At 40.6% G+C, this 25,359-nt stretch overlaps 1 protein-coding gene across 2 annotated transcripts in view; it reads left to right on the forward strand.

Annotated features, from left to right (window-relative positions):
* PLA2R1 (phospholipase A2 receptor 1) overlaps nt 1-25,359 on the forward strand; it is a 126,734-nt gene that overhangs the window by 16,524 nt on the left and 84,851 nt on the right. For both annotated transcript variants that reach the window (XM_027964908.3, XM_060409836.1), the window contains exons 2-6: nt 1,663-2,046; nt 6,065-6,238; nt 19,136-19,309; nt 23,782-23,895; nt 24,382-24,525. In XM_027964908.3, coding sequence (XP_027820709.2) covers nt 1,663-2,046; nt 6,065-6,238; nt 19,136-19,309; nt 23,782-23,895; nt 24,382-24,525 — 990 coding nt within the window. The remainder of the gene's footprint in view (nt 1-1,662; nt 2,047-6,064; nt 6,239-19,135; nt 19,310-23,781; nt 23,896-24,381; nt 24,526-25,359) is intronic.

Consider the following 25,359-nt stretch of genomic DNA (forward strand, 5'->3'; position numbering starts at 1 on the left):
GGCTTCATTAGGAAAACAAATTTCCTGATCTAAATGAAATCTCCCTAAAACCATTTATTCTCTGTCTCCACCCCCTTCTCTTTTGCTCTGATGTATGGTGATCAAAGCAATTTTCTGACAACTAATTCAACTCCTCAAATATATGGTTATAAATAACACTATCAATTATTAAATGAAGTATAGCTTCCATTAATACATTGACAATCTTTTTTTAACAGTTTCTTAAGTGATTTTGATTACTGTAAATCAGTTCTTCTTGACCTGAGCAACTTTAGAAAAACCAAAAGAACTTTTATCAAAATGAAGCATTGTTCTCACGTACCAATACATAAGAAGCTTCATTCTACACTGTTTGAAATCTCTAGAAGGCTCTGCCTGTACTCCCTATGCCGCTGCCACAGGACATGCCTGGCCCTAACCCACAGTTGTTTTAAGGGAACCTGATAATATCCCTTTAGATTTTTGAAGAATGGACAGGAAGTAAGATGTTTAAGAGCAGAGCCTAGTGAACAGGAGAACAAAAGAACTCTTGGACCTGCCCAGACGGTCGGAGCTAAGTAACCCAGCAACCATGAGCCTGGGTAAGCAGCACCCGCCAGTGTGTTTAATCAACATCAAACATTTACTGAACTTCGACGATGTGCTCAGGACACTCTGAACTTACACTGAAGAAATCAAATGTGATTTCCATCTTCAAAAAACCTGTGGGAAGAGGTATTCATAGTTATTGTGGGTAGGTGCCTTCCAGGCTGACAACTTGAAGTAAAGCCACATAGTGAGCAGAGAGATACCCCATAAGCCCCGTCTGGGCCCAGGCAGCTTGTCCACAGGAAACTCATCCAGATCCTCTCTTCTGGATCCCTGGGGCTGGAGGCTCAGGGGTGTATCACAAAATGCCTACTCACTCCACGCCCCCGGTGGCCTGCGTGGTCTCCGTACCGTGCCCTTGTATCTTCTCGTGTGGCTAGGTGAGGAACCTCAGCTGGTGTCCTGGGCGTCTGTGTGCTGCTGCCAGACCCACCCAACAAGGACTCTCTCAGGAGGAGGCTGACCCCAGAGTAAATGTCCCTGTCTTTCTACTTCTGATGGGCCCAGCACGGAAAACAAATGTGGGGAAGCATTTTTACTCACAAGCACTGGGTCTCCTATCAAAACACAAAGAAGCCCTTGAATTCTATCCTTTGGGTGTCCTGCAGAAATTTGATGGGGAAAGTGTTAATTTCAGCGGCTCTTGATTGAGCTGCCATATTCTTAACATTCAGGCACTTGTCTGGAAAAAAAAAAAAAAAAGTCACCATACCCCTGGGCACCCAGTGTGTCTCTCCTGTAGCCCTGAGTATTGTTAGCAGTCCTCTCCCTCCAGCTGTGGCGAGCTCCTTTTCTATCAGTGCTGTTCCCGAGTGGGTCCACAAGCAGCCCTTGTTACTGGGCCAGGGAGGGGGCCAATCCATTCTTAGAGCAGAGGTTTGCCATTAGCTCCAGCAAGTCCATGTATGCCTCCCAAGAAACTCCTTTGATTTGTACAAATCAAGCCCTTGTTGTGGGCCCTGCCCATTCAACTTTAGACCTGTTTGAGATGCAATAGCTGTTGGTGTGACATGTCACAGCTCAGACATGCACAGTGGGATCCCCCTGAGATTCTCTTCTACTTTGCTGTTTCAGATAAAGGAATCTTCATTATCCAAAGTGAGAACCTCGAGAAATGTATTCAAGCCAGCAAATCTACACTGACCCTGGAGAACTGCAAACCACCCAACAAGTACATGCTGTGGAAGTGGGTTTCAAACCACCACCTATTTAACATTGGAGGCAGTGGCTGTCTGGGCCTGAATGTGTCTAGTCCAGAGCAGCCGCTGAGCATATATGAGTGTGATTCCACCCATGTTTCCTTGAAGTGGCACTGTAACAAGAAGACGATCACAGGCCCACTCCAGTACATGGTCCAGGTGAAGCAGGACAACACGCTTGTGGCCTCAAGGAAATATCTCCATAAGTGGGTTTCCTATATGTCTGGTGGTGGAGGCATTTGTGACTATCTGCACAAAGGTAAAAAATAATTTCAACCAAAGTACACATGAAGTGATATATTTAGAAAGGTTGCCCATAAATAAAGATTTGTAAAATATATGAAAGAGGTACACAGCACCTGGGACCTCACGGGACTTCTGCTAAATAGGTTTGAGTTGTTTACATGCTTATTGTAAAAAGATTGCCAGAGTCTTAGAACAGATTTGCTAAATTCTGCTAAAGAAGCAGAACTTTGAATTTAAAGGTATTAAGGGAGAAAACACTTAAATAACTTTGGGAATCAGTGGAAAGGAGAGAGAACAGAAAGATGAGGGAGAGAGAAAAATCAAAGTAGAAGGAAAAGATTTTTTTTAAGTTAAAAGCCTTGTCAGAATAAATATAATAAGAGCCTCTCAGGCCAACATTTCTTTTATTGTAGAAAGTCAGTTCCATGCATGAAGCATGTGTGCAGGGCACCTCAGTGTCTCCTAAGACCAGGCTGGCATCTGTGTGGTGGGCATGTTACAAGGCATTAAAGGCAGACTGTTGTCAGACATTATTTGCTGTCTGTCGGGGGTGGGAGGGGTTTCCTGGGTGGCTCAGTGGTAATGAATCCACATGTTAACACATGAGACGCAAGAGACACAGGTTTGATCCCTGGGTTGGGAAGAGCCTCTGGAGAAGGAAATGGCAACCCACTCCAGTATTCTTGCCTGGAAATCCCGTGAACAGAGGAGCCTGGCGGGCTACATACAGTCCGTGGGGTCGCAAAGAGTCAGACACCACTGAGTGACTAAACAACATCAACAACAAACAAGGGAGGAGGGAAGCATGGTTTGCTGGCAGGTAAGTGGAGGTGCTTTCATTTTCCATAGCTCTGTGATATCTGGGATTTTAAAGCAGACAAAGAAAAAGAGACAGAAAGCAGCTTAGCTCTGAAATTCTGAAACCTCAGACCTGTTAGTCAGGTTTTGTGATGCAGCTCTGTTCAGCCGTTCAATCATCCACTCACCAGCCTTCACACACTCATGGAACACGGACTGTTTCTGGGCTGGCATCTGATTTACAAAGGCCAGCGAGACCGGAATGGTCCCTGCCCTTCTGGTACTCTGTAGAATAATGCCTCATAAGAGCTTTGATTTCTAAAAACTGTAGGAAGCAGAGAAAGGAGCTCCTAAAATCTAAAACAAGACTTGAGAAATGAGTAAAGAGACACAGAGACAAGAGTAAGCCACTTTTCAGGACTCACTAAAATAAAGCAAGTGCTGCAAACCGGCACTCTGGATAATCTCCAGTTCTAAGGAAGAATTTGGCTTTTTGCTTCATGTGAACTTTTCAGCCATATACCCACACTCACAATGCATGCAGGGGAAGACTAGGTAGAAGGCAGAGGATGTGTCCTGAAATAGCAGCAGTTTCCAAACAGCTCAAACCTCTAGGGCTAGTGATATGGGGTGAGCTCAGGCTAGCGCCACGCCCCAATCTATATCACCCACCCCTACCCCTTCCAATTGTGAGAGAGGGTGGGAATCTCTACAGTCAGCCCTTTCACTCCAGGACCCACTGACTTAATTGACAGTGCCCTGATCCTCTTCTCATGGTAAAGAACCTCCTTTGAATCAGTTCTAATGAGGTGGATGAAACTGGAGCCTATTATACATAGTGAAGTAAGTCAGAAAGAAAAACACCAATACAGTACATTGACTCATATATATGGAATTTAGAAAGACGGTAACAATGACCCTGTATGCGAGACAACAAAAGAGACACAGATGTAAATAAAGAACAGATTTTTGGACTCTGTGGGAGAAGGCAAGGGTGGGATGATTGGAGAGAATAGCACTGAAACATGTATATTACCATATGTGAAATAGATCACCAGCCCAAGTTCAGTGCATGAAACAGGGCACTCAAAGCCGGTGCTTTGGGACAGCCCTGAGGGACGGGATGGGTTCAGGATGGGGGACACATGTATACCCTTGGCTGATTCATGTCAATGTATGGCAGAAACCACCACAATATTGTAAAGTAATTAGCCTCCAATTAAAATAAATAAATTAATTTTTAAGAAAAGAAATATTTAAAAAATTTAAGGGAAACAAGTCAAATGCCAAAAAAAGAGAAAGAACCTGCCTGCCAACTCAGGGGACATAAGAGACGTGAGTTGAATCCCTGGGTTGGGAAGATCCCCTGGAAGGTGGCATAGTAACCCACTCCAGTATTCTTGGAGGGAGACTCCCATGGACAGAGGACCCTGGAGGGCTACAGTCTATGAGTTGCAAAGAGTTGGACACGACTGAAGCAACTAAGCACACACACACTGACCCCCTTCACTATAGAAAGTCCCAGTTGATTCGTGAAAAGTTGTTGCCTCCTGCTTAAGGCCAATGGCAACCCACTCCAGTGTTCTTGCCTGGAGAATCCCAGGGATGGGGGAGCCTGGTGGGCTGCTGTCTATAGGGTCACACAGAGTCGGACACGACTGAAGTGACTTAGCAGGAGCAGCTTAAGGCCAAGGATGACCAATGATGATTGGAATACTCTGAGAAAGCAGCCAGCAGGCCGCTCAGCATGGCCATCTCTCCTAGACCCCCTCCCTGGGGGCCAATAGCCGGGCATCCACTTTGCCCTCTGTGTACAATCAGTTTGCCACATTGCACCATGTGTGGCTTTAAAAATGGAAATCTGATCATGTGATTTCCCATGCAATACCCTCTGATGACTGCCCATCGCCTTCAGAGTAAAAGCCGAAGTCCACGTCTTGGCACAGCTGGCCCTCTGTGAGCCGACACTCCAGTGCCTCTCTGGTTCCCTGCCTGCTGGCCTTCCCTGCTCTCCCCTGTTGACCCCACGTGGTTCTTGATGCAGGTCCTGCATTCCTGCTGTTCCTTCTGCCAAAACAACTCTTGTCCAGAGGCCCGAACCTCACTTTCCCAAATTCTTATTCAGAGAGGCCTTCACTGACCATTTTATCGAAAATAGTGCCCCTTCAACCCTCACTTGGAGAAGGGAATGGCAACCCACTCCTGTATTCTGGCCTGGAGAATTCCATGGACAGAGGAGCCTGGCAACCTACAGTCCATGGGGTTGCAAAGAGTCGGACATGACTTAGTGGCTAAACCACAACCCCACCACATACACCCAATCATTCTGTTCTTATCCTATGTTATTTTTCTTCATGGTTACTTCTCACTACTTGAAATTACAAGTTTATCTATATCTTTGTTTTCTCCCCCCCTTCAAACAGATGCTCCATATGAGAGGGAAACTTACTCATTTACTATTACATCATAATACCCAGTTCTGAGCACATTAAATGCTCAACAGATATCTGTTGAGTGAATAAATTATAAATACTTATGAAACTCAAGATTCAGATGCTGCTGACTGATATACTTGGGGACTGGAAGATATTTTAAAGTGAAATCTTCAACTATATTCAGTATCTTCTAATAGCCTATACTGAAAAAAGATCTGAAGCTATATACCTGAAACTAAGACAATACTACAAAGCAATTATACTTAAATACAAATAATAATAATAAATACTTTTTTTCTTCTTATCCATTCACAAATATGTATGCTACTGAAGCAGTGTTGGTCAATCAGTCATGTCTGACTCCTTGCAACCCCATGGATTGTAGCCCGCCAGGCTCCTCTGTCCATGGGATTCTCCAGGTGAAGATACTGGAGTGGGTTGCCATTCCCTTCTTCAGAAGGGATCTTCCTGACCCACGGATCAAACCCGTGTCTCCTGCATTACAGGATTCTTTACCGCCTGAGCCACCACGGAAACACTGAAACAGTGCACCATAGTAAACAAACAAGGAGATAACTATGCAAAACAAACCACTTATCAGCGTTTCCCTGAACGCAGCACTCAGCCTTGTACTTTTCCACACACTAGACGTTGAGGTCTTAAGGGTTAACCGGGGTAAAGTGAGGGCCTTGCCGAGTGTAGATTTTCGGTCAATAAAAAATGCATTCGCACTCTGACAGTTTCCAGAGATAAAGTTGCCATACCACTTATTTGACTTTGTCCTCTTTTTTCTCTTAGATTTGTACACAATCAAAGGGAATGCCCACGGGACTCCGTGCATGTTCCCCTTCCAGTACAATCAGCAGTGGCATCACGAATGTACCCGGGAAGGGCGGGAAGACAACTTACTGTGGTGTGCCACTACCAGCCGATACGAAAGAGACGAGAAGTGGGGATTTTGCCCAGATCCTAGTAAGAATAAAATCTAGTCTTTCCTATATGTCACGAATGAATCAAGGATGATTAGAAAGTTATTGTATCCAAAGAAAAGCACTGAGATTGATCTACTGAAGTCTGAATAAGCTTGCTGAATCCATTTAACCAGATTTTGATTTTGTTTGTTTTTGCCTTGAAAAGACAATTCTGATGTATATTGCTTTTCCTCCCCTAAGTTCAAAGATATTAATTAGTCATTCCTCACTAAGTTCAGTGCATAAGTATGCTTTAACTGGAATCAAATTTTAATACTCTGTGATCTCGTTAATCCCAGCTTCCAGGCAGGATATTTCAAAGCAAAACTGAATGCATATGAAGTTTTGTTATGCTTCCATTCCACTCCTTCTTATGAGCTCCTTCACCTGTCCATGTCCTGATTGCTTGTCCTGCTCATTGTCAAGTCCAAACATCAGCTGGCCCTTGATGATCTTTTTAAAATCACAGTTGCCCTCCCAGTATTTCTCAACAGTGAGTTGTCTTGATTCCCTTTCCTTATTACTCAGTTTCTAGCTATAAATTTAAAACCTTTTTCTCTACTTAACCTGATTTTCAAGGTGCAGTAATAGCTTCAATGTTCTAAATATTTTGTCAGTAAGTACTTTATTATTTTACTGTATTTTACTTTAGCTTAAAAGTTGCCAATGGTTCTTAAGTACTGGGGAATGTTTATATATATCTTCTATTTTCTTTCTTATTTATTGATTTTCGGCTCTGCTGAGTCTTCGTTGCTGCAAGGACTTTTCTTTTTCACTCTGTTTCACTTTCATCAAGAAGCTCTTTAGTTCTTCGCTTTCTGCCATAAGGATGGTGTCATCTGCGTATCTGAGGTTATTGGTACTTCTGGCAATCTTGATTCCAGCTTTTGCTTCATCTAGCCCAGCATTCCGCATGATGTTCTCTGTATATAAATAAGCAGGGTGACAGTATACAGCCTTGACATACTGCTTTCCCGATTTAGAATCAGTATGTTGTTCCCTGTCCGGTTCTGTTGCTTCTTGACCTGCATACAGATTTCTCTGGAGGCAGGCAAGGTGGTCTGGTATTCCCATCTCTTGAAGAATTTTCCACAGTTTGTTGTGATCCACACAGTCAAAGGCTTTGGTATAGTTAATAAAGCAGAAGTAGATGTTTTTCTGGAACTCTCTTGCTTTTTAGATGATCCAGTGGATATTGACAATTTGACCTCTGGTTCCACTGCCTTTCTAAATCCAGCTTGAACATCTAGAAGTTTATAGTTCACGTACTATTGAAGCCTGGCTTGGAGAATTTTGAGCATTACTTTGCTAGCATGTGAGATGAGTGCAATTGAGTGGTAGTTTGAGCATTCTTTGGCATTGCCTTTCATTGGGATTGGAATGAAAATTGACCTTTTCCAGTCCTGTGGCCACTGCTGCATTTTCCAAATTTGTTGGCATATTGAGTGCAGTACTTTCACAGCAACATCTTTTAGGATTTGAAATAGCTCAGCTAGAATTCCATCACCTCCACTAGCTTTGTTGATAGTGATGCTTCCTAAGGCCCACTTGACTTCACATTTCAGGATGTCTGGCTCTAGATGAGTGATCACATCATCATGGTTATCTGGGTCATTAAGGTCTTTTTTGTACAGTTCTTCTGTGTATTCTTGTCACCTCTTCTTAATACCTTCTTCTTCTGTTAGGTCCATACAATTTCTGTCCTTTATTGTGCCTATTGTGCATGAAATATTCCCTTGGTATCTCTCATTTTCTTGAAGAGATTTCTAGTCTTTCCCATTCTATTGTTTTCCTCTATTTCTTTGCATTGATCACTGAGGAAGGCTTTCTAATCTCTCCTTGCTGTTCTTTGGAACTCTGCATTCAAATGGGTATATCTTTCCTTTTCTCCTTTGCCTTTAGCTTCTCTTCTTTTCTCAGCTATTTGTAAGGCCCCCTCAGACAACCATTTTGCCTTTTGCATTTCTTTTTCTTGGGAATGATCTTGATCACTGTCTCCTGTACAATGTCACGAACCTCCATCCATAGTTCTTCAGGCACTCTGTCTATCAGATCTAATCTCTTGAATCTATTTGTCACTTCCACTGTATAATCATAAGGAATTTTATTTAGGTCATACCTGAATGGTCTAGTAATTTCCCCTACTTTCTTCAATTTAAGTCTGAATTTTGCAATAAGGAGTTCATGATCTGAGCCACAGACAAGTCAGCTTGTTTTTGCTGACTGTATAGAGCTTCTCCATCTTTGGCTGCAAAGAATATAATTGATCTGATTTTGGTATTGCTCATCTGGTGATGTCCATGTACAGAGTCTTCTCTCATGTTGTTGGAATAGGGTGCTTGCTATGACCAGTGTGTTCTCTTGGCAAAACTCTGTTAGCCTTTGTCCAACTTCATTTTGTACCCCAAGGCCAAATTCCCCTGTTACTCCAGGTATTTCTTGACTTCCTACTTTTGCATTCCAGTCCCCTATAATGAAAAGGACATCTTTTTTGGGTGTTAGTTCTAGAAGGTCTTGTAGGTCTTCATAGAACTGTTCAGCTTCTTCAGCATTACTGGTTGGGGCATAGACTTGGATTACTGTGATATTGAATAGTTTGCCTTGGAAATGAAGAGATCATTCATCGTTTTTGAGATTGCATCCAAGCACTGCATTTTGGACTCTTTTGTTGACTGTGAGGGCTACTCCATTTCTTCTAAGGGATTCTTGCCCACAATAGTAGATATAATGGTCATCTGAGTTAAATTCACCCATTCTAGTCCATTTTAGTTCACTGATTCCTGACATGTTGACATTCACTCTTGCCATCTCCTGTTTGACCACTTCCAATTTACCTTGATTCATGGTGTTGGAGAAGACTCTTGAGAGTCCCTTGGACTGCAAGGAGATCCAACCAGTCCATCCTAAGGGAGATCAGTCCTGGGTGTTCATTGAAAGAACTGATGTTGAAGCTGAAACTCCAATACTTTGGCCACCTCATGCGAAGAGCTGACTCATTTGAAAAGACCCTGATGCTGGGAAAGATTGAGGGCAGGAGGAGACAGTGACAACAGAGGATGAGATGGTTGGATGGGATTACCGACTCAATGGACATGAGTTTAGGTAAACCCCGGGAGTTGGTGATGGACAGGGAGGCCTGGTGTGCTGCAGTTCATGGGGTCACAGAGTCGGACACGACTGAGTGACTGAACTGAACTGAACTGATGGACCTAACATTCCATCCCTATGCAATATTGTTCTTTATAACATCAGACTTTACTTCCATTACCAGTCACATCCACAACTGGGTGTTGTTTTCGCTTTGGCTCCATCTCTTCACTCTTTCTGGAATTATTTCCCCACTCTTCTCCAGTAGCATATTGGGCACCTACCAACCTGGGGAGTTCATCTTTCAGTGTCCTGTCTTTTTGCCTTTTCGTAACTGTTCATGTAGTTCTCAAGGCAAGAATACTGACGTGGTTTGCCATTTCCTTCTCCAGTGGGCCACGTTTTGTCAGAACTCTCCACCATGACCTGTCCGTTTTGAGTGGCCCCGCACGGCATGGCTCACAGTTTCACTGAGTTAGACAAGGCTGTGGTCCATGTGATCAGTTTCATTAGATCATGCATCTAAGCTACTTATCATAGTACCTGGTGCTCACCAGGATCACCACCACCATCATGTCCCATTAGGTCTAACATCCTCTCAACATGTGCTTCTGAATCAATGATCCTCCCTCTTTATCGTCTTTGTCACCAGCACTAAATTAAGCGTAGTGTTAGGACCTAGATCCCTCTCTCCAAAGAACTTGGCCCAGATGGAATATAGGACAGACTGATTTGTTCCATGCCTGGAAATGCAGACTACATTTGATAGGACGCTGTAGCATCATATAGTTTAAAATGTAGATCCTTGTCCGGTCCTGGAGATGCAATGAGCATTTGCATTTTTGACAAATGGCCCAGGTGATCCTGTGGCCCATAATTCTTCGTCAGACAATTCACAACATGCAAGTAATTCCACATAACATCTATATACAGGGGTGATATTAAGACATTTAGCAACCAGTTTGGTATGGGCTATTGGCCAATTCAAGTGGAGACCTTGATGTGGGGGCTTGGAGCCCTGGACACCCACTACTGGTATTAGCCCCTTATCTGCTGTAATGTGAGGGGATGCTGAGGCAGCAAGAGGCACTTGACGAGCTCAGGAGAGCAGCTCTTCAGCAATCAGCATGAAAGTATTTCATTATTTATTAACTGTCAGATCACGAGCCTTCTCTATCTGAGTCTGAATGTCTGTGTGGAGGAATATGTGCATGTAATCCCTATACTCCTTAGATCCTTGAGTCTGATGTCACATTCTTTACATCATCTTCTCTTTCCATTTCCATCTCCAATAGATGTCACTATTAAAAGTAAATAAACAGAGCCCTGGTTTGAGTTTCCTGAGTCATACAGCAAATTCCCACTGGCTCTCTGTTTTAGATACATTAGTGTATCTGTTTCCACGCTACTCTCTCCATTAGCGGGAAGAAGGCTCAAGAGGGAGGGGATATATGTATACGTATGACTGATCTATGTTGATGTATGGCAGAAACCAGCACAATATTGTAACTCAAACATCTTACAATAAAAATTTTTTAGGAAATAAGCAAATATTAATAAAAGTAAGATGTATTTCACATAGCCCTAATACTATTTTTTAAACTATACTAGTCTCCTTGATGGAGAAGGAAATAGCACCCCACTGCAGTACTCTTGCCTGGAAAATCCCATGGACAGAGGAACCTGGTAGGCTGCAGTCCATGGGGTCACGAAGAGTTGGACACGACTGAGCGACTTCATTTTCACTTCTCACTTGCATGCATTGGAGAAGGAAATGGCAACCCACTCCAGTGTTCTTGCCTGGAGACTCCCAGGCACAGAGGAGCCTGGTGAGCTGCCGTCTATAGGGTCGCACAGAGTCAGATAGGACTGATGCAGTCACTTAGCAGCAGCAGCAGTCTCCTTGAGATTCTCCAAAGAGCACTGTCACCATCCTCTGTCACTTTTAGCCAATTATGGTTTCCCATGTGGAAGCCTGGGTTTAGTGGTGCCCAGGGCTTTTAGATCCCTGGACTATCTATTTGTTCAGCTTCCTACAGTTCAGAAACATCCTCCACTTGACAGCCTGCCAGATTGCAGAGAGACTGTTTATTTGTACAGTGCTAAATTACGGTTCCAATTTTCTTCCTTTCTTTTACTTTTGGTTCCTGGTGGCCAGCGTAACTCAAAATGATGTGCCAGAGACTGGAATCTGAGCACGCTGATTGCTTTTTCCATGGGGTCAGGAAGTGGACGGGACAGAGAGATTAAAGCAAAGATTCATACTACTGTATCTCATCTTTCTTATTCAGAAATTTTTTACTATCTCAATGTAGAATAATGCCTTTATTTTTAAAAAGTTGATTGTAAGTGAACATAGTGTAAATTTAGTCCCAATAAACACATACTAAAACACATGAGCAGGGAGGGATGTGATAAAATTTCTGTTGCTATAGATCTTCAGGAACAAGGATGACATAAAGGAATCTCTCTGGTTTTATTTAGAGGTGATTCTGAGTCATACTATATCTGTCCTGATTGTATATCTTACACAGATGGAGAGTCAGGCTTAGTTAGTTTGAGATATTTTTAGGATACCAGCCTTTGGGTGAAGGCTTCCCCAGTGGCTCAGCATTTAAGAATCTGCCTGCAGTGCAGGAGACACAGGACACACGAGTTTGACCCCTGGGTCAGGAAGATCCCCTGGAGGAGGAAATGGCAACCCACTCCAGTATTCTTGTCTGGAAAATCCCATGGATGGAGGAGCCTGGCAGGCTCATTGCTCTGGAACCTCATTCACCTGATACAGTTTTTATCAGTAATTTGAGTCATAGAGCAGATTGGTACCAATTTAGATGTACGACTTCCAACCTCTGCTTCATCAGCAGTATTATTATATCTCTCTTCTCAAGCTTCTATCTCACTCCCCAAAGGGCCATATAAATCTTTTTTCTCCCCTGACTTTCTAACCTTGCCCTACATTCTCCTTCCAAACCCTTAAGGGCCAATTTCAAAGAAAATAGGATCCCTCAGAGGGGAGGTTTTGACAACTTCCTGCTCACAGGCCTGCTCTTTAAGCCTACCGTGGTTTGGATCCATCTCTATTTTCTCCCTCCCAAGCAATAGTGGTCCTCCTCCTACTGAGGGTGAATCTCCCCACCTGGACTCTGGAGCCTCCCATCCAATCAATCTTCTCCAACTTTATCTCAGTGTTTCTTAAAGCATGGTCCCTGTTCCAGATTGGACAGGGAGATGTAACACTATCTCTCTTTGCAGATGTCATGATCTTGGATGTATAAAATTCCAAAGAATCCACTAAAAAACTACTATAACTAATAAACTCATTCACAGGATATAAGAGCTATATACAAAAGTCAATTGTACTTTAATACATAGCGATGGACAATCCATAAATTAGATTAAGAAACCAAATCAAAAAAAGAGAAAGAAGTCCATTTATCCTAACATCCAAAAGAATAAAATACTTAGGAAAATTTTAACAAATGACATGAAAAACTTACATCTAAAAACTACAAAACATTGAAAGAAATTAAAGAAAATTAAATAAATGGAAAGACATCCCATGTTCATGTGATCAGAAGGCTTTTTATTGGTAAGATGGCACTACTACAGCAATCTCTATCAAATCCTAGCTGACTCCTTTGCAGAAATTGACACTCTCTTCCTAAAATTCATATGGTAATTCAGAGGACCTAGAGGAGCCAAAATAATCATGAAAAAGAAGAAAAAAGTTGGAGGACTTAGATTTCTCAATTTCAAAACTTATAGAAAGCAACACTAATCAAGACAATCAAGACAACTGTCAAAATGGAATAAAACTGAGAGACCCACACCTATGATTAATTGATTTCTGACAAGGATCCCAAGACAATTCAATGGGGTGAGAATAGTCTTTTCAAAAGATGGTACAGGGAAACTGGATATTCACATTCAAAAGAATAAAATTGAACTTGTCTATCACCATATAAAAGACTAACTCAAGATAGATTTTGAAAACTTATATGGAAGAGATTAGATTACAAAACTGTTAGAAGAATCAGTCAGTCAGTTCAGTCATGTCTGACTCTTTACGACCCCATTGACTGCAGCACGCTAGGCTTCCCTGTCCATCACCAACTCCTGGAGCTTACTACAACTCATTCTTCTTAGAAGAATACATGGGGAAATTTTCATGAATTCTTAGATATGACATCAAAATGAAAGCAACAAAAGAAAAAAGTAGATAAACTGAACTTCATCAAAATTAAAAATTCTGTATTTCAAAGGACACAATCAAGAATGTGAAAAGACAACCCACAAAATAGGATAAAATATTTGCAAATCAGATATCTAATAAAGGACCTATATCTAGAATATATAAAGAAAGCTTATAACTCAATAAAAAGACAGACGTGTCAATTTAAAATGAGTAAAATTGTCTGAATAGACATTTCTCAAAAAAAAAAAAAAAAAGATTGACAAATGGCCAATAACCAATGAAAAGCACTCAGTATCATGAGCTATTAGGGAAATTAAAACAAAAACCACAGTGAGATACCACTTTACATCTCACAGGATGGCTACAATCAAAAAGACAGGCTAAAGGAACAAGTGCTGATAAGGATGTAGAGAAATTGGAACTTTCATACACTGCTGGGAGGACTGTAAAAGGATGCAGCTGCTTTGGAAAACAGTCTGTCAGTTCCTTAAAAGGGTAAATATTGGGTTACCATATGACCTGCAATTCTCCTAGCTAATTATCCAGGAGAAATGAAAACACATGCCCACACAAAAACTTGCACACAAATGCTTATAACAACATTATTTTTAATAGCCAAAAAATAGACACAACCCCATGTCTATCTACTGATGAATACATTAATAACACATAATATACCCATACAATGGGATATTATTGGGCTATATAAAGAAATGAAGTACTGGTACATGCTACAACATGGATGGCCCTTGGACACATCACGCTAAGAACCCAGTCACAGAAAGACCACAGTATAATTCCATTTATGTGAAATTTTCAGAATACGCCAGTCTATAGAGACAGAAACTAGTTTAGTGGTTGTCTCGGGCTGGGAGTAGGAGTGAGGACCGAGGGAAAAGTGGGGAGTGATTGCTAATGGAGACTGGGTTTCTACAAAAGTGTTCTAAACTTGATTGTGGTGATGGCTGCACAATGCTTTGAAGATACTAAAAACCATTGAACTATATACTTTAAATGGCATGTTAATTGTATCTCAGCAAAACTTTTTTTTTTTTAAGAGTGAATGGGAGATGAGAAATTGGAGACAGCATGTATATGAAACTATGTGATTAACAGGGGTAGAGAAAAGGCAGAGACTGGGATGGGGCAGCCAAGGGAAGGAGTGTTTTTGTTTCTTGTTTTTTAAGGGTGACAGACACTAAGTCGTCTTTGAGTGCATCTGGAAATGATCAAAGAGGAACAGGTTGAAGATGCAGGAAAGTGAAACAATTGGTGAAATAAACATGGTCTCTCAGAAGGCAGAAGGAAGTAGGGTCCAGGTCCTGGATGGATGGACTAGCCTTTTATGGATGTAAAAACAGCTTCTCCGTAGGAGAGAAGAAAGATAGTACAGGTCCAAGAAGGTTGATGGATTAAGTGGGGAATATGAGGAGTAACCAGCCCAGAGCTGCGGACTTGGAAGAAGGCATGAGAAGTTCCGACAACAGGAAAGGTATGAAATGAACACAGTGGCTGCTGGGAGAGCAAGCTTACTAGAGAAAACTGGTCACGTCTCCGGGAAGTATCAGGGGTGGTTGATAATTAATCAGTCAGATGACTTTTCTTGGCACTGCTCATCAGTTGGTTGCAGGCACAGAGCAGGCAAATGATTGGGTTAATCTGCTGAAACAGGCTCCAGAAAGTCACTAATGACTTAGTTCTCACTGTACTCCAAGATTCGACAATAAGTAACAAAACTGACACCATCTCTTTTCTTGGGTTTCTGGGGCCCATGCCTACTAGTTTTCTTCTTTCTTTTGTGGCCACCGCTTCTCATCTTCCTTTGATATCATAGTCTCCTTACCCAACTATCTTTAGGCACTGATGGGGAATAACATGAAAAAGATGGAACATGGTACTTGCTTTCCTGATACTTACTTTTATCAGGAAAAACAGACAATCAATAAGCAATCACATAATGCATCATTTAATTTCAACTGTGATCGGGGCTACCAAGGAGCATGTAAGGCACTGGGGGCAGGAAGTCCTGACTTGGTTCCGTGTCCCCTTTACAGGAGATTTACCACCAACACACTTTGCAGGGAACAGATATTCAGTAACTACATGCTGAGTATATGAAGGACCAAAGAGAGAGAAAATGGTAGCTTTGTAGCTTGGAGTTGCTCTAATAGTATGTGTTTTTTGTTTGTTTGTTTGTTTGCTTTGTAAGAATTCAACCATTTTTTAAAGTGGCAAGAAAGCGTACACCTGGGACAATGACAAAGCTGTATCCTTAGGGAAGACAAAAAAAGCCATGCTAGTAGAGAAGGAGAAATGGCTGCATCTCAGTCATAATCTATAATAAAATCAGTATTGACTTGAATACACTTCAGCTCATTAGAAGAGAGGTGTGTTTTGAAAAGGGGAAAAATCACCTATCTAGAGCATCTTACAAAAAAGACTTTTGGCCATCTTTCTTCAATTAATAGGAGATACAAAGATATATATGACATAGTTGTTTCTTTCAAGGAGCTCATAATTTAGTGACAGAAGAGATGTTATAAAGACAACCAAAGATGCAAAGAAATATGATGGTTTACATTAGAATTTTTGGAGAAAAAGTAAGAATACCAGCCTTCAATCTTGTTTTCTCAGTGGCTTGAAAATAAAAATTAGTTATGAAGAAAGCAAGAGGATTAAGAGTAAGCACATGCAGATGTCTCATGCCAGGATGGGAACCTCTGGGAAGTAGTCTCAGAGGCCAAGATGAGCCTGCAGGAGGTCTCCTGGGGAGTAGTCTCAGGCTGGACGCATATGGAAAGGAAAGGAAGAAAGCAGGATTGCTCAGGGCCTGTGATGCAGGACTGGCGGCCCCCACATCGACCCGCAAGGAGTTCTCAAGCTGTATTTGGCCCTAGTTGGGGGAGAGTAGGGGTATTATAGCTCTGTGGTGACCACCATGGTTTGCAAGCTGCTCCTGAGAAGGGAGAGTGACACAGGGCAATGAGCCTCGTCAGCCAAGGCGATCGTTGAAGGAGAGGTGTCTGCTGGCAGGTGGGGAAAGAAAGCTTGGTCCTGAAGGGAGATCAGAAGAGCACGTCACAGTGCCCAGGCCCAGGGTGGCACTTTCACTCCATTTGTTGCCATAAGATCCTCAAATAAGATTTGTGGAGTGATACGCAAGCCATCCAGAGGAGCAGAGAGAGGACTGACTGCATAGAAGTATACACGCTTATATTTAGTTCAAACCAAATTTCAATGACAAATGGACTGACTTGTTAGAGGATTGAGGGTATTTGTTGCAAACATTTGGGACATTCCTTTTGATTAACCTTAAGAATTAGCACAGATAATACCAAGCCAAGGAAAAACTAACAAACCTGAGCTGTGCAATTTCTAGCATAGACAGGATCACCTGCAAGCCTTTTATCTTAACTGTTTAAGGTATTGAATTCAGGCGTTGCTGTACAGAATTCGGGTTTCTGCCAAAGGCTGTGTTTATGTAGCTCAATCCATGTGCTGTTGAAAGGGTAGGACCTTTCCTTGCCAGTTTTCAGCAAAAATGGGAACAAGATCGACTGAAGTGTCATCAGGCCTTTTCTTATCCTGTCATGGCTTATCCTGGAGGCTTATAGTTAGGACTCGTTATCGAATCTTTCCCCAAGGCAGGAGACAAGAGGCAGGTACTGTGTACCCAGATCTCTCCTTTGACGTTCTCTCCAGTCTCGTCTTCTGACCTCCTATCATCCTCTGGTAGCCAGGGACTATTTGTACCTGCTCTTCTTAGGAAGTGCTTCAGATGTTTTCTTTCAAGCCTGTGTTTCCCAGTATTTGCATTGTGGTCCGTCTGCATTAGAATGTGGCCATCTGCATGAGGAATATGTTTGAAAGTCAGTTTTTTGAATCCCACCCCAGACCTACCCATTCAGAATCTCTGAGAACGAAAACCAGGAATCTGTGTTTTTTCAGAAGTCTGCTAAATGATTTTCATGCACAATGAAGCACCCGACTGCTCCTCTCTCATGGACTCAGCTCTTACACAGGATTAATAGGGCTAAAATGAAGTCTGATAATGCTTAGCATGTTGTCCCATCTCACAGATCGCGTAGCTTTTTAACTGGAAATGGTCTCTAAGGACTCAGGCTTAATGTGGAAATTTCAAACATCAGAGCAAGATGATTACTAGAAGCATCCTCCTTCCCTTCTCCTCCTTTCCTACACATTTTCCTTGGTGATATAGACTTGTCTTCTGCCCTCCTTCAATCTTGGATTCTTCTATAAATACATGTGTAGGTCACGGAACTCGGTAGACAATCTCAGATTTAATATATTTATGTTTAATAACTTCTCATTCACTAACTCAGTACTGGGGAAGGCACATTGCAACCAGACATGAAAACAAACTTCTGCATTCCCAAGGGAGCCATCTAACTAAGCACTGTGTCAAAAAGAAAGCAAACAAAAAAGATTTCATATTGTCAAATAAGTTTGAAGTATAGTGAATTAAAAGCAAGCCTTTTCTTTACTAGAGAACTTCTCAGCGCCTTTAATACGCTAGTGTACACTATGAATTCCCCAGAGGAGGTTACGTATGTACTACATCCCAGCTTCTCTTGGGGAGCTCTTGAAATTGTGATACTCTATGGATTGCATTTGGGGAAAGATTGTTCTAGATTTTAGCAGATTGCCTGACCATAAATTACTCTCTTGCTGTTGCATGGTTCACACTATCTACATTCTGAAAATTTTTGGCCAAGTTTGATTTCAGGTAATTACTATGACTGCTTAGGTTCACCTTTGGCTTTGATTTAAAATTTCATCTAAAGTACTTTTACTTTTATTTTCTGTCATTTTAAGAAACTTCAGATTTCAGATCCATGTTTCATACTTTATTAAATTTACTTTTAAGCAAACTACTCAACGCTTGGCCAGTGTTTTGCAAGGGGATTTTGTTTCTCCTTCTTTTGATTGAACGAATTTTAAAACATTTTTTAAATTGAATTATTAGTAGAGAACAGAGGAGCCTGGCAGTCCATGGTGTCGCAAAGACTCGGACACCACTTGTGACTGAACAACCACAGAAGTTGATTTACAGTGAAAGAACTTTCTAAAACTAAATAGCAATGTTCCTGTTTTCAGTGCTTATTTGAAAACTTCTGTTCATTAGAGACTCCTGTTTCTACTTTATCCCTTTTAGTCTGTCTAGTGTTTTGGTATTTGTGGGGAAAAGCCTCCTGAAAGACTATTTGCATCTATCTTAAATAAATATTTTGATTCATACAGTTTTCAGTATAAAGTTCTGTCTGCTTTTTAAAGAATTCAGATGTTATTTTCACAAATACTTCACTTATATTTACTTCTCTTAAAAATGGCTACTATCATTTTCCCAGAAAGGGTCAGAGCTTCTGTATTGATAATTTATTGAATTTCCTTTAAATCTTGAATAAGTTTTACCATAAAGTGCCAGTGGGAAAACAATACAGATTTTTGTCATAAAAACCTAGTCAAGAATAGATAAGGGCACTGAAGTTTTAGGAATTACAAGTTGGAATCATGCCATTCAAATTAATCTCAGAAGTATATCACTGTATAGATAAAATAAGGTTATAAAGTTCTAATGGATTTTGTTTTCAGCATCCACAGAGGTGGGCTGCGATGCGGTCTGGGAGAAGGATCTCCATTCACGCATTTGCTACCAATTCAACCTGCTTTCCTCCCTGTCCTGGAGCGAGGCTCATTCTTCATGCCAGATGCAAGGAGGTGCTTTATTAAGTATTGCAGATGAAACTGAAGAAAATTTCATAAGGAGTAAGTAGGTGTATAATGCACATTGATGTTGGTACAATTAAAATGATGTTGTTTACAGTTATGTCCATGTATGCCAAGATGTCTTCTGGAAAAAAAAAAGTCCCTTGGAAAACATTCTTTTATTAACATGGTCCAAAGTCATACCCAGAAGTTTACCCTGAACCCTGGGCCATTCCATGTGACACCTGACCATTTCTCTCTCGTGTTCTCCACCTCTGAAAAGACAAGTTGAGCTCACAGCAAGGGACCTAGGAGAATCTGCAGCTCTAACAAGTGACTATGGGAGACTTCTGAAGTTAAGTCTGAATTCCTCCTTTGGTGATTATCTTAGCCATTCTGTTTCCTTTAATAAATACAGGCTGTTTACTAATTAAACAAAATCTTACCTGTCTGTCCCTACGTGCAGTATGTAGTAGGCTTTCCAGTGGATGCCAAAGAACTTAAAATTTGATTGGAAAAGCAAAGGTACACACATGTTAACTAACACTATAAAATAATGACATAAACTGTCAAAAGAGCGCTAATAAGTTGGGTCTTGTTTTTTTTAACCTCTCACCGAAACTCTCTTCTTATTTCTCTTTTATAGGTTAAATGTTTCTAGATATTTACATAGAGCAATTTCAATTTTTTGGGAAACATTTGAAAGTGTCACAAAATTAGCCACTTTCATTAAAAGTTTCTGACGTTTTTCAAATTATATTGCACATATTTATTCTAGAATAACAATAATAAAATTATTCTAGGATAATTTTAAAAGTTCAAGTATACGAAAGAAAAACAAAAGAAAAATCTCTCATAGTTCCACAATCCAAAGATAGCCATGTTTTTTTTTTCCCGCAAAAAACTCACATAAATGCAGGTATGCATACATCCACAGTATCTATGGAAAATGATATTGAATAAAAACATGAGGCAGTTGTGCAGAGGTTGGGAGCTCAGACCAAAGAGCCACCTGTGTGGGTCTGAATCCCACCTCCATCACTTACTAGCAGGGCTAAAGAGATAACTTAACCTCTCTGTGCCTCAACTTCTCCCCTCTATCAAATGAAAATAATAACAATGCCTACTTTTTGGCAGTGTGGAGTACATGTTATAGTGCAGGTGAATTTTTAGAAAAGTATCTGGCACACACAACGAACGCTCAGTGTGTACTGACCACCGAACAGCAACTATGGGTACAAACGCTTATGTAATTTGTGTGTATAATGAACATCTGTCCATGTCTAGAAATAAAGAGCTACATTATAAGCTTCAGTGGTTACATAGTTATTCAAGTTAGTGATAATATATTCAGCTAATCTCCAGTGTTAGATAGGGATAGGTGGATAAAATTCCTTGTTTGTATTTATTTCTTTATCACTATTGAAAACCATCCCTGCACATACCTTTGTGCATAGATCCCTAGTTATTTCTCTGTAAGTTTGTAGTAGTGGCTTCACTGGGTGGAAGGGGAAGCATATTTTAAGGCTTTTGAAAGTCATTAATACCTTCCAGAAGAATTGTTACAGATGTGTGTGAACAGTATATATCGGCCGCTTTCCCCACAGACATGCAAAAGTGGGAAATAATCACTGAAACTCAGCTTGAGTGAGTCATTGCAGGAAAATGCCCATTTCCAGTATCAATATCAGCTTTTAATGGTATTCATAGAAAACTTTGTGCACTATTTATGAATGAGAATTGTTATCTATTTTAATTGCTGGGATATCTAATAAGAGGGTTTGGACTTCCTCATCAAACTTGAATAAAGATGAAATAAATAAGATATGTCAGAGACTTTGATTTAAATACCACAATTTTATGATTAGATTTTGGAGATTGTTTGGGAAAACAGAAGTCTTCTCATAAAGATGGAAGCTTGTTTTGACTAAGGTATTTTTTAATGATGAGAATAGTCTACTGTTTCTTGTTAATTGCTGATGAACATTAGCCATGTTACAAGGAATTATTCAAGCTGCCACAAACGCCAAGAAATAGCCAAAGAAATTTAAATTTGAATTTATTATTATAGAATTGTGAGCCCATTTACTTGTGAAGCTAAATAGACTATTTTTGTACTTCTAAACACAGCTTATAAATTACACAATGATTTTCTATGTATTGTTAAAACAGAGAGGTTATTCAAAATAACTCTAAGATAAGAATAATTAATACTTAAATATTTTAAGTAGGTTACTTGAAAGCATCACTTGGCACTTGCCCCAATATGAAATGTGGAAATGTCTCTATCTTATCAATCCATCTTCCATTTTCCCTCATGTTATGATGACAGCAGATGATTTAATCAAATGGTGGTCTTCCCAGGTGGCTCATTGGTAAAGAATCCGCCTGCAAAGCAGGAGACTCAGGTTTAATCCATGAGTTGGAAAGATCCCTTGGAGAAGGAAATGGCAACCCACTCCAGTATTTTTGCCTGGGAAACCCCATGAACAGAGGATCCTGGCGGGCTATTTCCACAGGGCAGCAAAGAGTCAGACATGACTTAGCAACTAAACAACAACAACAAGGCTATTGGAAGGACGAGCCAAAGACTTTAAGAAGAGACTCATGTTTATGCCACAGAATCTTGGAAGGGCAGGGCCATGAATGTTATGCTGTGCAGTGATATAGGGGATCACCAGTGATAAAACACTGTTTTCTCTTTCCTTAAAGGTTTCGGTTCTGGTTTCCCACTGTTGTATTGAGATGCCCTGTCACAGAAGGCTCTGCAGCCTTGTGATGTGAATGCACTAATCTTTGCAACCTGGGTGACTATGCAATTGCTCATCCCAACTGAGACCCTTTCGAGAGTAAAGGGGGCTGCCATTAATACTTATTCTGGAACTACCAGCATAAGCCATGAGTTTCCCAGGCAAACTGGGACAGACAGGCACCCTATTTATAACTCTTATCTGTCAGGGTCTCAGCCTCAGGCAGGGCCCCTGCATCTGGCTCAGAAGAAATTGAGTTCTGAAGCAGATAATCATAAGGGATCAATGCCCTGCTTTACAGATGAAAAGATTAAATGGCAGCATTTAAAAGTGTTGCAAAATTAGTTACTTTCATTAAAGCTTCTGACACTAGTTTTTTTAACCCCAAATTTTATAGCACAAGTAGCACTTGTTTATTCTAGAATAATTTTCAAAGTTCACATACACAGGAAGAAAAAAAATCAAAGAAAAATTTCCTCTAGTTCTGTAATTTTGATAACCATATTTTTCTAGACAAGCATGTCAATGCACATGTTTCAATGTAGCATTTATAACAAAAACGGCACTGAATTAAAAAGGAGGAGCTGTGGCACAGTAGTTAGGAGCAGAGGCCACAGGGTTGGCCTGCCGAGGAGACATTCTCCCACCTCCAGCTGAAGAAGCATTTGCACAGCTCATGGCCCTACCTGCTGCTGATTGCTCTGGATACCATGGTCCCTGGGATGATACTCTCCTCTTGGCCAGACAGCTCCCACTTCTTAACTGGGGAGCCATCTCCCTGCTTGCTTCAGTTCAGCTCAGTTCAGTTCAGTTCAGTTCAGTTGCTCAGTCGTGTCCGACTCTTTGCGACCCCATGAACCGCAGCACGCCAGGCCTCCCTGTCCATCACCAACTCCCGGAGTTCACTCAGACTCATGTCCATCAAGTCAGTGATGCCATCCAGCCATCTCATCCTCTGTCGTCCCCTTCTCCTCCTGCCCCCAATCCCTCCCAGCATCAGGGTCTTTTCCAATGAGTCAACTCTTCGCATGAGGTGGCCAAAGTACTGGAGTTTCAGCTTTAGCATCATTCCTTCCAAAGAAGTCCCAGGGCTGATCTCGTTCAGCATACCTTAAATTTGAAGACTGGCCTCCCAAAACTAATAATACTTAATCTGCTTTCCTCTCCCTTGCCAGATCCCTAAAAAACAAAAAAGGTCCCCTAAATTGTTCAATTTTTTAACTGTGAAATGTTTCAAGAGTGCAAAAATTATGAAAAGTGGAAAACTCATGTCTGTATACACACATACCCATTATACAGATTTAATAGCATTTCTTCCTATTCCTCTTGTTCAAGGCCTGAGGTGGCCTCACCATACTAGAGTCCTGAGCCTCCAGACTGAGGCCGCCAGACACACATAGCCAAAGAAGGAAGACAGAGGGGCACTTTCTAGGACTGGCCCTGGGCACTTTCTCCTTCACGCTCTAGAACCCTCAAGCACCTGAGTCGGATGGTGTCAAATTTGTAACCATGAACTCGATGGATTGATGACCACTGAGAGGCAGCATTCCTGGGGGCCTAGATTAAGCACTTCACAGCTGCTTCCGTGAGCCTTTAGGAAACTGCCGTGTTTCTTAGGCTGGCTTTTTTACTCTGAACCACCAGGGTGGGATTTAGTAGCACTCAAACCCCTTTCTAACACTGATGGAGTTAATTTATGAATCCATGCTCCAGGAACAGGAAAACAAGAAATAAGTGTAATGTTAATTTTGTTTTTGAAATTCCGTATTTCTCTTATTTCAGACCACTTAGGCAGTGAAGCAGTGGAAGTATGGATGGGTCTGAATCAGCTGGATGAAGATGCTGGTTGGCAGTGGTCTGACAGAACACCACTCAACTATCTGAACTGGAACCCAGGTACCTGAAGTGTTTTGTATACCTTTGACTGAGGACTCATCCCACAGCCTAAATAGCAATATTTCCCATGTACATGTACAACATGTTATTGTGAAGTGGCTTATAAGTGTTTTTTAAAGCCTGATTGAATTTCTATAAGACATGCTTTTCTGAACAAGAAATGGAGACCAAGAAGGTAAGCCATTTAGCCAAGGTTTCAGAAGGATTTGGGTCAAAGCCAAAATTCTAGTCAACTGTTTTAAAAATAGCAACAGATTGAAAAATCTTTCTCTACCTTAAAACAATAAAATCAGCTGTTTCTATCTTTGGGAAATCATTTCATTGTCATGCCTGGACTTCAACTGCAAACTCATAAATATACTCTCTTACAGAATTTACTACATATGCCAAAGAGAAAGGTTGTTTCCTTGATGCTAAAACTACATTTCAGTATATATTAAACTGCTTTTGCTTCTAATAGTAAGTGCACAAACATTGTGTTTTCAGAAATAAATTTTGAGCCATTTGTTGAATATCACTGTGGAACATTTAATGCATTTATGCCAAAGGCCTGGAAAAGTCGGGATTGTGAGTCTACCTTGCCCTACGTGTGTAAAAAAAATCTAAATCCCACTGATCATGGAGTAGTTGGTGAGTGTTTCTATGTTGTTTTTGAGTTGTTTGCTTATCCTCTCAATATATTCAAATTCCTCTATTTTTTGCTAATAATTTATAATTTAAACTTAGCTAAAACTAGTCTTTATACAAATAAAAATATGTAATGACATAAGATCTGTTATTCCCAAGGCACCATGAATTTAACAAATGCATTTAGGTTTTTACTAAAAACTAAAGCAAATAACCTAAATATAGAAAATATCTTCTCCCTCTCTTTTTAGAAAAACAAGATATGCTTCCTTTTCTATTCTAGTTGAGTTTTATTTATGATTACCCTACAAATTAAACACATAAATTAGAATATAGTTCTATAAAATTCTTTACTTCATCGATCTCCTATCACATTCTGTATCTCTTATTAGTAATATTTCCTCCTCAAAATAACAAAGCTTTTAGGTGTACCTAAGACTTAAATACCACATAATTACAATCTAGTATCTGAAGCCCAGTTACTTCCATTCTTAAGATCTATTACTTCTTTTTAATTTTATGGAATTAATGCCTTAACTCAGTAAGTAGAGCTAAAAATATAACCATTTTTAAAAGAATCATTACCAGCATAATTAGAAACAATTCTTAAAAAAAATTTTTTTTTGTCTTTAGAAACAACAGTTCTTTTTCAGATTCTTTTCCATTATAGGTCACGACAAAATACTGAATATAGTTCCCTGTTTTATACAGTAGGTCCTTGTTCTTTATCTACTTTATATATAGTAGTGTGTATCCATTAATCCCAAATTTCTAATTTATCCCCTTTTCCCCCTTTAGTAATCATAAGTTTGTTTACAATGTCTGTGAGTCTGTTGT

The sequence above is a fragment of the Ovis aries genome, chromosome 2 (assembly GCF_016772045.2).
Source record: "Ovis aries strain OAR_USU_Benz2616 breed Rambouillet chromosome 2, ARS-UI_Ramb_v3.0, whole genome shotgun sequence".
Taxonomy (NCBI): Eukaryota; Metazoa; Chordata; class Mammalia; order Artiodactyla; family Bovidae; genus Ovis; species Ovis aries.